Source organism: Urtica dioica, chromosome 10, assembly GCF_054948205.1.
Source record: "Urtica dioica subsp. dioica isolate 48M chromosome 10, U.dioica_male_clone48M_v1_H2, whole genome shotgun sequence".
In the NCBI taxonomy this organism is placed as follows: Eukaryota; Viridiplantae; Streptophyta; class Magnoliopsida; order Rosales; family Urticaceae; genus Urtica; species Urtica dioica.
The window spans coordinates 24,893,273-24,906,378 of NC_142765.1; the positions used below are offsets into that span (position 1 = coordinate 24,893,273).

General features: G+C 32.7%; 2 protein-coding genes and 1 non-coding gene across 4 annotated transcripts; all 3 read left to right on the forward strand.

Moving 5' to 3' along the window:
* Window positions 1-258: 258 nt before the first annotated feature.
* LOC149384405 (ras-related protein RABA6b-like) lies at window positions 259-4,332 on the forward strand. Of its 2 annotated transcripts, XM_089628478.1 has the most exons (3): window positions 259-626; window positions 2,603-2,635; window positions 3,746-4,332. In XM_089628478.1, exons 1-3 carry the CDS (start codon window positions 409-411, stop codon window positions 4,206-4,208), a joined length of 714 nt encoding a protein of 237 aa, XP_089484604.1. In that variant the 5' UTR covers window positions 259-408; the 3' UTR covers window positions 4,209-4,332. The 2 variants fall into 2 exon arrangements, with proteins under 2 accessions (XP_089484604.1, XP_089484605.1); XM_089628479.1 differs by lacking the exon at window positions 2,603-2,635 and having other exon boundaries at window positions 263-626.
* Window positions 4,333-6,537: 2,205 nt separating this feature from the next.
* On the forward strand, window positions 6,538-6,609 carry TRNAQ-UUG (transfer RNA glutamine (anticodon UUG)). The gene has a single exon. It is a non-coding gene; the product is annotated as a tRNA-Gln (tRNA).
* Window positions 6,610-7,766: 1,157 nt separating this feature from the next.
* GC2 (golgin Putative 2) lies at window positions 7,767-12,997 on the forward strand. The gene is made up of 10 exons (XM_089629133.1): window positions 7,767-7,882; window positions 8,182-9,357; window positions 9,911-10,021; window positions 10,246-10,305; window positions 10,483-10,540; window positions 11,048-11,094; window positions 11,249-11,341; window positions 11,759-11,884; window positions 12,077-12,124; window positions 12,216-12,997. Exons 1-10 carry the CDS (start codon window positions 7,829-7,831, stop codon window positions 12,570-12,572), a joined length of 2,130 nt encoding a protein of 709 aa, XP_089485259.1. The 5' UTR covers window positions 7,767-7,828; the 3' UTR covers window positions 12,573-12,997.
* Window positions 12,998-13,106: the final 109 nt, after the last annotated feature.

Sequence of the window (13,106 nt, forward strand, 5' to 3'; positions counted from 1 at the left end):
AGCTATCTTTTGGAGCGTTGTCCAACAATATTTAGACGAGTGCTTCGGGAGAAAGTGAAACCTACATAAAAATAAAAAAAATAAAAAATAAAAAAGCTTATTATTACATGTGGGTGTATATGATTGGTTCTTCAAGGATGCTTAGAGGGCTAATTAGTCAAAAGGAAAATTTGAAAAGAGCGTTTTGCTTACTTTTTTTCGGTTAATTACACCCACTATCCTTGACAACATCATCAATTAAACCCATCATATCATAAAATGACTCTCATTCCTTGCGTTCCATATTTATTATTTCCTTCCATAGCAAAACCATAAAGCCTAAGTTTTCTTCTTCTCTTCTGTTATAGCCTTTTATTCCTTCCAAGTTCCAACTGAGTGAGATAGAAAAAGAGGAGGGAAATCAAGTCGATGGATGATTCATTTGATGAGGATTGTGATTACCTCTTTAAGGCAGTTCTGATTGGAGACTCTGCAGTTGGGAAATCTAATCTTCTCTCAAGGTTTGCCAAAAATGAATTTCGTTTTGATTCCAAGCCAACAATTGGTGTGGAATTTGCGTATAGAAACATCAAAGTCGGTGACAAGCTCATCAAAGCACAGATATGGGATACTGCTGGCCAGGAAAGGTATTTTTTTTATTTTTATTTTATATAATATTTATTTTACAATTAATAATGATCTTTTTACCTACTCATAGGATGTACGTTGATTCATACGAAAACATATACCATTTTTTTTTTTGGCATCAGAATATATATTAAAGTTATTTTCTTAGTTTTAATCTTTAGTTTAATAAAGAGAGTTTGTCAAAAGAAAATAGTAATATATAGAAGTGATGAATGATTCGGCTATTCTTATTCCTTGTTTTGTATATTAACCTTAAGTTACTTAGACTTTTTTTTTTCTAGGGTCCATTAAGTAAATAACCAATAATTTGACATTGCTAAATACTTAACGTTTCGTAAATCTTAGATAAATAATCATTTTCATATATTTACAGACGTAAAATTTAAGTAAATAAACACTTTCATTTATTATGTCACGTTATCTTTATGATTATTTACTTAAAGTTTACGAAACGTTGGTTATATAGCAATTCCAAACGTTTTAGTTGGATTATTTATCAATTTTTTTTTGTTTTTTCTATTACAAATTAAAAGTTCTGAAAGAGAAGCTTCTTTTATAAGGAGTAGTTTTATTATATGAATATGAAAGAGATATTATTTTGAAAAATGGTCTAACGAAGCCGAATTATTAATAGTACTTGGTCCTCCTATAGTTATCTACTTAATGATCATATAATCGGCCCTACTAATTACGTACCTGACTTGGTTTTTTTGGATTTTTGTCTACATTTTGCGTGCAAAATTCAACTCTATATAGAGCTTGGAAATTATAAAGTATTCTTGTATATACATATAATTAATCTGGATCTTGTAATAACTCTGCCTTTGTTTCTCATTTTATCATTTATTTTAGTCAGGAGTTTAAATACTTATAAAGCAGAAATTACGATAAGATCAGCTTTGATTGGTACCCTTTCCCATGTAAACAAAGAAATTTTATGTTTAAAACCGATAAAGGATTAATAATGGAATGAACAAACTTTGACAAGAAAGGATACGCATATTAAAAAGTCTCCTCTTTGAATTCCATCATTTATGCTTTTGATCTCAAGCTTACTTTGTCGTTTGGCCATAGCCATAAGTTATATATTATGTCACACATTTATAATTACAAGAAAAGTACGATGAAAATAGACATTTAATGAAAACTTGTCAAAGATAAGTAGATAATAAAATAATTCGTAACAATGAAATAAATCTTTGTAAAACGACGTATAGGGAAAGGGTATGTCAATGATATCCTAGCTAGCTAATTTAAACTAATAGATTTGTAAAAATAACCAAAAAAAAAAAAAATTATCTACAATTAGTTATATAGCAAAACTTTTAGAAAATACCAAGTGATAATAATTCGTCTATCCCTATCAATAAATTTATATACAGAGGTAATAATATCAAACATTAGGTTCTTTTTTTTTTTTTGTTTTTTTTTTTAAATGAATACATTGCCTTTTTGCTAAAAGCTTAAAACATTGGCTATCGGTAATTTCAAAATGTCTATTCTCTACAACATTTATTTTATTATTTTAGCATTAACCATATTTTATTTAATATAAAATAAGGTAAAATACACTTGAATTAAATTTAACGTTATTATTCTCAAAGTTATATATGTCTGTTTGATTTACGTAGTGTAAGTACCTTTTACACTTATGATCGAAATATTCGAATCAAACTATCAAAGTAATCATTACTCTAGAAATCTCTCTGTCTCTTTCCGGTTAAAATAAAACTAAAAAGTAAAAAAAGTAAACTCACTGTTTACGTTTAGCAAAATAGACCTTCACCCTTAAACTTTCTGAAAACTTAATCCCCTTTTTTCCTGAAATCAAGCCCCGACTTTTCTCTGCGAATAGATACTTAACCTTGTAATTTATTTTTCTGTGATTATAATTATATATATTTTTCAGATGATGTCAAATACTCAAATGATCCTTCTTTGTTTTTTTTTCTTTTTCTTTTTTTTTTTCATTCAGGGTAACACACACTATTAACCCATCTGGAAAAAGGTTGGATGAAAAAAAAAGGAAATAAGAAATTATTGTTTTAATTTCTTATTTTCCTAATTTTAGAAGAATTGCATCCTTACTACAAATGACTAGACATAAAGTATTTTGCAGCAATAGTATTCTTTCTGGATATACTTATATATATATATATATATATATATATATATTTAGGAAAGATATATTTATAGTTTTAATTATGCAATTTTTTTATATAAAAGAATTTTGATTATGCAATTAACTTATACGATATATTTTGCAAATTTCGGAGCCAAAATTTTTTAAACCAAACAAAAATATACAATGTTCATATAGATTCGTAATTTGTAATTTTTAATTTCATGGTTTTTTATTTACCACGCGTAAGTAATTATCACTTGTGGTGGAGCACAATAAATAATAAATATATACCTCTCAATAATAATTGAGGTAGAGCCCTAAAGAGCATGCTCAATCATATCTTTTTACCTATAGCAAACTTAGATTATAAGCGACACCATGACTCGCGCTGCACTTTTATTTATTTTTTATTATTTGTAAAAATTACAAGGAGTGAGGAGAGTCCTAAGAGCAACCATGCCTAAGAGCGTGCTCAATCACGTTTTAATAATTAAAATTAGGACCGGACGTGCCCGGAATTGATTCTCAAACTATATTGCACTTATTCTCAACGATTTTTTTTCTCAAATACAACCACTTGTATTTAATAAATAAATATGATGTTCATCATGGAAATTAATGAGAATATGTTGTCTAATACACATAACACATGATAGTTATGAACATCATTTCTCTTAATTATTAAGTTGCTCGTCATTCGATTTCTACACATTATTTATTGGGTCAATCAGAAAAATAGTCAACTTAAACGTTTGATATTACTAAATAGTCAACGTCTGGTAAATCTCAGGTAAATAGTTATTTTCATGTATTTACAGACGTAAATCTTGGATAAATAGTCACCTCTATATATTTGGCCACGTCATTATTTATGGATATTTACCTAAGATTTACCAAACGTTGTTTATTCAATAATGTCAAACGTTTAAGTTTGCTATTTTTCTAATTTTCTGTTATTTATTTGGGTTTAATTTACGGTTCAAATTTCTTCAGATTTAGAGCAATTACGAGCTCATACTACCGCGGAGCACTAGGCGCATTGCTCGTGTACGACATAACACGACACAACACGTTCACAAACATACGAAAGTGGCTTTCGGAGCTGAGGGACTTTGGGAAGCCCGAGATGGTCGTTGTGCTCATCGGCAATAAGTCCGATCTGGCCACCCAATCCCGTGAGGTGAGCGAAGAGGAGGGTCGGGTTTTCGCCGAGAAAGAAGGCTTGTGCTTCATGGAAACCTCGGCGCTTGAGAATTTGAACGTAGAGGAGGCTTTCACTAACATGATTGCTAAAATCCACAATGTCATGACAACCCAAAAGAGCTTAATCGCCAAAACCATTGCTCATGATCAAATTAGGCATGTCACCCTAAGTTCCACCAAGGAGATTATTCATATTGATGATCACGAAGTCAGTGCTACCAAACAAACGAGTTATTGTTGCGCAGCCAATTGAATTTATTGATTAATTGTTTCGTATAGACTTGTTCTTAGCAAATGGGTAATAGTATCTTTAATAATAATATTAACATAAACTACAAATTATTAGTATGAAATCATCACATATGGTTTTTATTTTACATTTGAGGAGTAATTATCATATTGTCAATTAACTAAACAAATCTAGGAGTTTACAATAATTAGTTCGTCATTTATTGTTAATTTCTTAGTGTTGAATGTTGCGAACAAAAGACACAAAGAATAAAGAAATAAATAATAACGAATAAAAAATAAATAAAAAATAAAATTAATGGTAATTATAATTCTACATAGAAGTTGTGCATTATTTACGCGTAAGACTTTAGTATGCATTATTGTAATTTTTTTTATATTAAAATAGAAGTACATAAAAGTGGAATGAGAATGCAGATACAAAATGTTCAAAAATCCCACATGAAACAAGCACTGTAAAATGAGACCAAGAGATCTACTATAAAGTAGTAAGAAGTTCACCATCTTTATTATAATAAGAAATTGTTCTATATTAAATAAAAAACAAAAATAGTAAGTTATAATGTATTATATCCAAACTAGAGGTTACGTCAGATATAGCAGGAGTATATATTTCCTCATTTGAGTAATCTTCATCATGCGTGAAATATATACAACTTTGTAAACTTTGATGCTCAAACCAGTATAGTTATATTATCACCCAATCACCCAAAATAAGGCCACAATTATCTAACATCTTCCAATTTATAGTTGCGATCATCTAACTTGAAAAACTCAATCCTTCTCTATCAAACGAGTATCAGGACCCCTATAAAAAGGAAAAAAAAGAGATAGAACTAGTTGCAGCCATAACACGAAGCAGGTATGTTGGCTATATGTTTATGTACCGATTTTAATAAAGGTAAATAACTAATAAAGTCTGCACGTCATCATTTGTGGCTACATTTGAATTTTAAATTAAATACCAACATTTCAAGTGACTTAGTTTGTGTAATTTTTCTTTATAAAATAGAAAGAGAAAAAAAAATAAACCGAGAGAAAAATCAATAAAATGTACATTGCCTTTTTCACATAATGTGGAAAATAAGCTAGTAGTGGAACTATTGATCAGTATAGAAAATAAAGACTTTCACTTGATTAAAGGTAGGGGTAATCCCGATTTTTTATTTTAAATAAGCTTGACATATGGGTCCAATTACATGATTTCTCGCCTGGTTTTGAGTATGAGAAAGTAGTGTACTACGTGGAAAACTACATTGGAGAGTTTATCGAGTAAAAAAAAAAATCGTTTGGGTCTGGCGTGAGTTCTTGCAATTAAGGAAAACCATGAACATTGACAACCCGCTTAATAGAAAGATGAAGATCTGGAAGAAAGGAGAAGCGAAAGTCTGGATTAATTTTGAATACCAAAAAATTCCAACGTTTCACCTTATCTGTGGGATCAGGAACGAAGCCACTCAATTTTTTTTTTTTTTTCATTTTTTGCCCGTTTTGATTTTTTTTTTTAAATTTTTTTTATCTTAAAAATTTACAAATAAGCCCCCTCAACTTTTTCTGCATATTAGCCCCTCCTAACTTAAATTCCTGACTTCGTCCCTGTGTGGGATCATCAGTCACTCGGAGAAATTCGGCACCAAGCTATTTGAAGCGGATGGAGAGGCTATGAGAAACCATATGGAATTGTGGATATACTTGGAACGGCGATCTTATTAATAACATCTTATCATAAAGAAAGCTCTAAGTTGGATATAAAGGAGAAGAAGTGGAGAAAGATTATCGTGGAGATGGATAGCCTGGTGCTTGTTCAAGCAATCTGAAGTTGCAAAAGAATGCTCACAAATTTTTGGTTCCTAATTAATGATTGTAAAGAAATCACTGTTCAAGTTGATAGCTAAATCGTTATTAATTAAAAGATCTCGCAAGCTTAAATTATGTAAATAAGCAGACCTTCGTTTTTCTACGACAGGTGCGTACATTTCTATTCTCATATTAGATTTAATTTTAAGAACATATTACAGCTCAAGTGCCACGTAACGTAAGTAGCAGATTAAGCCACATATTATATATCTAATCTACCGTGTGATTAAGAGGATCTCAGTCCGTCAAAAGTTCAAAGAACTAATCAATTTACACCCAGTGCCAAAAAAAAAAAAAAAAACACGATCCACTGAAATAAAATAATTTCAAATTTTAAAAATGAAAAATAAAAATGGTATAGTGGTTAGCACAATTGAGTCAACATATGACTATTAGTATTAAAACTAAAATCATTTGTAACGCGAGAGTCAGTTACATTAATAGATAATCAGTATACTAAATTTTTGACAAGTTGTGGTTCTATGGTGTAGTGGTTAGCACTCTGGACTTTGAATCCAGCGACCTGGGTTCGACTCCCGGTAGGACCTTTTATAGTTTTTAATTTATTACATTGATGATTTATAGTTAATAAACCGAGTTACCATTAAAATTAGGTTTTTTTTTGGCGATAATTGAAATGTCAACAAACTTTTACTTCATTGTCTTTCATTACGTACTTCACAGCAACATAAGAATAAAAAAATTTCAAGACTAAAATAATATTATCTTATATCATTTACTATATAATAATTCATGAAAAATTAAATATATTATTTTCACGCCAAAATCTTCTATTCAAATTAACATGCTATTAAAAGAAATTCTATAGTAATAATTCTCAAGACAAATCTGACTAAACAAGTTGAATAAGGTGTTGTCTATGAATCACCGAAACATAATCACAATTCACAAAGTGTATTTGAATCATCTCCGAAAATCCACATATAATTTGTAATACTGTTCACATATATTTCACATAGTATATACATAAATACACATCAGTAATACATTTGTGAATTGTGATTTCTATATTTACATTCGGTACTACAATTAAGCATTTAAATTGATAAAAAAAAAATTCATTAACTTAATTTTAAACACAAATGTTAGATTAATGATTTTCATCAATGACATTAGCGATCGCTGATCTAAAATAAATGGCGAGACTCGTATACAAGTGATTCTCACTTGGTGGTAGCTAGTTTGGTCTAGCGGTAATCTCACACTCACCTCGACGGAGAGGTCATGGGTTCAAACCCCCATGGAATGCAGAAATGCATGCCCCCTATAGTATTAATCCTGGCCGACAGTGCCCTGCTCAAAAAAAAAAAAAAAAAAAAAAAAAAAAAAGTGATTCTCACTTGGGAATTAGGATTATTTTTTATTTTTAGCAACCGGAGTCCGGATTTGAATTTGATTAAAAAGTTATTCTAAATTTTAACGTTTTAAATGGCAGGTCTTTGTCACAGTACACACGTGTCTTACGGGTTCCTCTCTCGATCCAATATACGATTAATTCCTCACATCACTCGCAATCCAACGGCATAAACGCTAATCGCGGTGACGCATTTCGTCACCTCGCGGTCACTTTAGTATAGCCTAGTCTGTCGGATCATCATCTTCAACTCGCGCGTGCAACGCTGCGTTTTGCTAAAATACGCTTCTACACGCGACTTCTTAATTTTTAATTTTTTTATTTGGTAGTCTTTCTGTTTCAGTTCATCTGAGAACTCACGAAGAAGAAGTAACAGAAATCTTCGTTCTTCCATGGCGAATTGGATCTCTTCCAAACTCAAAGCTGCAGAGAGCATTCTTCAGCAGGCAATGATCTCTCTCTCTCTCTCTGTGTCCACATTCATTTCCTTAAAATCCGTTTGTACTATTTTTTTCTTTCGCAACAATTCGTCATAGTTACATACACTAATTGTTTGGTTACTAAAACCCTAGGAGTGATGAATTATCTCCTTTAGTTAGCTGTTTCTTGATTATAGGATCCGACATGATTCGATCGTTATGAAATTTGGATTTGTTTTTCCTCAGAAATAGATTTTTTGCTGTATGATTCTTTTTTTTTTTTGAGATAATTAGTAATTATATTTCGAATGTGATGTGACGCTCAGATTGATCAGCAAGCCGCGGATTCGCTCGGCAAAAACGAGAAGCCTCTGGTGGACGGGGTGAGTTTTGACAGTCCGGCGAAGCCTGAGAGCAGTGTTCCTCTTAAGGACCAACTAAAGAAGAAACCCCTAGAGAGTAACAATGTCTATCGTGGGAAATTGCCTAGTGATCGAAGTCTTAACAGTGTAAATTCTAGTTCAAGTGGTAGTAAAGACGAGAGCTTTAGCTTGCACAAAGAGGGTTTTCTTAGTCCGAAACAACCCTCTCCGAAACCCAAAACGACGCTCAATGATAACGATTGGACTCAGCTTCTGAGTACGCCAACGGCTCCTTCTTCTGGTGCCTCCTCCGCTCGGGTTAATGGGGTTTCTGGAATTCGGGGGCTGAGGAAAGATCTTAGGAGACAGGTCGATTTGGGTTCGAGTTCGAGTTCGGGTTCAAGTGTTTCAGAGGGTAGGAGGAATCAGAGGGGTTTCAATGGCGGTGTAAAGGCCTCGGGGAAGGTTCGTGGTTTCGAAGGAAAGAAGGTGAACGGAAAAACTAGTGACGGGGATGAGTTGGGGTTTTCGGATTCTTCTAGAAGATCTTCCGGTGTTAAGGCTCCGAATGATGCTAGATACGCAAAGGGGCGAGAATCGGATAACAAGGAGGTTGGGGAAATTCGTCCCGCATTACAAGTGGACAAGGGAAATGAAAGAAACGATGACAGACCTTTTGACTCTATCGATCTTCCTTTGGAGGCTTCTTCGCAGTCCCACAATAGTGATTCCACCTTAAAAGGGGTACCGATCTTGGGAAATATAGATGAAGTCTCAGAGGCAAAGCTGCAAGTGGTTGATACCCGCGATAGCGTGAGAAGCACTGTAGTAGCGGAGAAGCACGAGACCCGTACTGTTGCATCGAGAAGTTCTACTTCTGATGATTTAAAAAGAGGTTCTTCTTCGGTGAGCTATCAGAGCTCAGATTCAGATTCGGGGTCCGGTTCTAGTTCTGACTCTGAAGTCGAAAGGGAGAGAGAGGAAAGGAGACGGAGAAGAGAGAAGATACTTGCTGAAAAAGCTGCAGCTAAAGCTGCGGAGGCAATTAAAGAAAAAGAAAACTTAGTTGCTCGATTGGAAGGAGAGAAGCAAAGCTTAGAGAAAATATTTGAAGAACAGACCAAACAACAAGCACAGGAGGTAAAGTTACCAGCTTTAGATGTACTCTTTAATTCAGTTACTTATGTTGTGTTGATGAATCCGATATGTATTCTTATTTTACAAAAAAAAAAAAAAAAAAAAACACAGACTGAAGAGTGTTAGAAGGCACCGAGGATACCGTAAACCTTGATAGGAAAATTACTCTTCGGAATGACAGGTCTAATTGTACAAACTTTTGGCTGCAGATAGGAAACTACTTTTGGTGGTATTAAATTGTCTGATAGTACTTGCTTTTGAAGTCAGTTGTATTTATGTAGTTGAAAAATTGATTCATCAGCTTAATAATTAAAATATGCTGGTTTTGTGCTGTATGTAAAATTCTTTATAAATGTTAACAGTAGGACCGAGATACATTTGGGACAAAGAAATTAATGGAAATCAGAAGTAACTTGAAATATTTTTTTAGTTTTAAAGTTGGTCATCTAAAGAAATGAAAGAAGTCATATTTGTGTGTATATGTATGTATATATTTGTGTCTCTGAGGTTTCGTTCAAGATTGTATTCATCATTCAGTTTTACTTCTTTCATTTAGGCTTCTAAGCTGCAAACATCTATGATGGAGACTATGGAAGCTGTTGAATTAGAGAAACAAAAACATAACAATACAAGAATGGAAGTCCTAGCACTGCTGGCAAAACTGGAGGTATTAATTCAATTTGGTTATTGTCTTTATGCTAGACTATAGTGCTAATCTCTGTTTATTTTATGGTAATTAAAAATTTCTAGCTGATGTATTTTGTACTATGCTGTGAGGTCTGTTCTCTATCAAACTTGGAAAATATTGCTATGTTGGTTAATTAAGTTTAAAAACAATTGAAAAAGAGTTAACTTCGCTGGTAGCTAAGTTGAATTTTTACTTTTTTGCAGACTTCAAATGCTGAGCTTGCTAGATCACTTGCCACAATGCAGTGGAATCTTGAAGTAGAGGTATGAGAAGACGCTTAATTAATTATCAAAATTGCCCTGTTCTGGATATATGTATTTATTGTTTTTCTTGTGTAATTATATTGGGTATGTGGTAAACTGAAGTTAAAATATAGTACTATTTAACTTATGCTAATGTCATGTACTTGACCAGTAACTTGTTCTTAAATATGTTACTAGGTTGACCGGGTCACAGAACTCCGACAACAAATCGATTTGAAAGAAGCAAAAAATGAAGGTACGTGTCTTACTTACTCATCAATCAATTCATATACGAACTTTTTTCTCTATTTCGGAACAAAAAGTGTGATGCTTTACGTTGGTATATCCAAGAGGTTCTAGTTATTGTGTTAATGTTGACACACCTATCATAAAAAAATTTCTTCAACTTTTGTCCGCCTTGATTATGAGTGATAAAATTAAAATATACTACATCATTAATTCTTGTTTAATATTTTCCGGAACAGGAAGCATACTCGTTTTATCAAACTTTTGCATGTTAACATAACATATATGATTAATAAAATTGATGCCTCTTTTCCTTAAAAAAAAAATATATATATATATATATATATATATATATATATATATATAATAATAAATAAATAAAAATTGATGCCTACTAAAAGAAGAAATTCCGACATCATGTTTATGAGATATTATGTTATTGATTGTTTCCCTTGATTTGGTAAATGGAGCATCGTATCTAATTCTTATCTTCTTAACTGAAACACTTGTCTAACAGAACTCCGGAGAAAGATTTCTAATGCTCATCAAACGGGAATGAAGAATGTAAGTTGCGCTTTTCTTCTGAAATAGAGTTGAAACTTGAAAATTCTGTACATACAAATTGAAAATTGCTGTTATGTGCTTATCTATAGAATCAGTATAATATCCAGATTTTGTTAAGCCTTTGGGTGACCCTGAAAATTGCATGTGTTTGCAGATTACAGCTTTAAAAGGGGGTGAAATTGAGCAGGAAATTTTGGAGGCAGAGTACACATTGCTTACAGATAAAGTTCGAAAATTGCAAGACAAGGTTAGGATTCTGTGTATCTCTTTTATGTGAGAAGTCGGGCCTTACTGAAAGATTTTGTTGGCCTAAATTTTTTAAGAGAAGTAAAGAGTTTGTATTTATGGGTGTAACAAGAGTATAGAAATAATAATAATATTGCAGAGCTTAACGATATTCTAATGGGTCAATTATTGCATATCTTGATTCATTGCTAGACACGAGTGATGTTTCGTAGTTGCTCGTGGTTGAGTACTGTATAAGCTTTGGACTATATTGGAGGTTTATTTTGACATTCATACTCTAAGTGCCTCAGTTACTCTGACATACTTTTTTTCTGTCAAGTTCTCAACCGACATAGATAGCCTTCAGTGTTGTATGCTTGCTTCTTTTTTAATGCTATTGATACAAGCAACGCGGTGTTTCGGAACTCATTATGTATAGGTAAAGAAAATGGAAGCAGACATTGAAATGACGAGGAAAGAAATAGAAGAGCCCACAGAAGTGGAGGTGGAGCTGAAGCGCAGACTGAACCAGATGACTGATCATTTAATTCAGAAACAAACCCAGGTTTGTCATTTAAACATGCTCTCTACACATTCAATTGTACAGAACGAACCATGATTTTCGCCCCGCAAATCAGATTAGACAATAATTGATCGGCCAGTAAGGAGTTCACTCCAGATTGCTGCTCTAAATTGAATTCGTTTGTGGGCAATTCGATTATCAATCTATATTTACAAAATGTTCTTTGTCAACCAGGTTGAGACTCTCTCCTCAGAGAAAGCAACTTTACAGTTCCGAATTGAGGTATATATTTAGTTATTATATGCTAATAACAATTAAAAAAGAAAATCTCGAAATGTTCTGCGGTGAAGTCATGTGTTTGTACGTGCCTCAGGCAGTTTCAAGGATGCTCGATGAAAACAAATCAATGGCTGACTACGCTGGCATTACATCGAGGGACTTGGAATCTGGAATATGGGACCTCTCAGATTCCAAGTTGAAGATCAAGGACAAAATACGTTCGAGCCAAAAGCACTTGTACTCGTTGCTTCAACAATTCGATTCCATATTCTTGGCAGGCGCGGTGTTTTTGAGGAGGAATCCAACGGCCAAACTTTGGTCCTTGGTTTACCTTTTGTGTCTTCACTTTTGGGTTATCTATATCCTCATGTCACATTCTCAACCTTCATATGAGTCCAAATCTGGTGCAGTTTTTTCTTTGGAAAACATCAACAACGCTTCAACCACATAGCTTTCTTCCTTTCTCCTTTTTTTTTTTTTTTTTTTTTTTTTGTATTTTTCGGTGTTTTTCGAATTCGTTTGCCTCGGCTTTTTAGAGGGGTCCCTTACTGGGGTATTATGCGTGACTCCTTTTTCATGCACAATACACTGAGTAGATAGAGCTGTAAATGTGCTTCTAAGGAATAATCATATATACATATAAAAAAAATATATAATATTCATTCACGAGCATTCACGGCAGTTGTATTTACGCGAGCTCATGAAACAAATTGTGTCACGTATTTTTATCACATCAATAATGATTGAAACCACAAATCAGTTTATTAGTGTAAAGTGTATTTTCTGGACCTTTGGAACTAACTAGGCACTTAAATGCAAAGGGGAAATAACATATAGGGTTTAATTTTTCTTTTCTTCTCAAAACTATATCCAAAATTTAAAAAAAAAATGTTAGGCATTATAAAGTCCTTGATAATTAAAAGTTAGAACTACAACCCAAAAATGGAAAAAAAAAAGAAAAAAAAAAGAAAAAAAAAAAAAGAAA

Coding starts and splice junctions, on each gene's coding strand:
- LOC149384405 (XM_089628478.1), top strand. CDS start 409: ATGGATGATTCATTTGATGAGGATTGTGATTACCTCTTTAAGGCAGTT. Junction 627..2,602: donor GATACTGCTGGCCAGGAAAG/GTATTTTTTTTA, acceptor TTTTTCATTCAG/GGTAACACACACTATTAACC. Junction 2,636..3,745: donor ATTAACCCATCTGGAAAAAG/GTTGGATGAAAA, acceptor AAATTTCTTCAG/ATTTAGAGCAATTACGAGCT.
- GC2 (XM_089629133.1), top strand. CDS start 7,829: ATGGCGAATTGGATCTCTTCCAAACTCAAAGCTGCAGAGAGCATTCTT. Junction 9,358..9,910: donor CCAAACAACAAGCACAGGAG/GTAAAGTTACCA, acceptor TCTTTCATTTAG/GCTTCTAAGCTGCAAACATC. Junction 11,095..11,248: donor ATCAAACGGGAATGAAGAAT/GTAAGTTGCGCT, acceptor ATGTGTTTGCAG/ATTACAGCTTTAAAAGGGGG.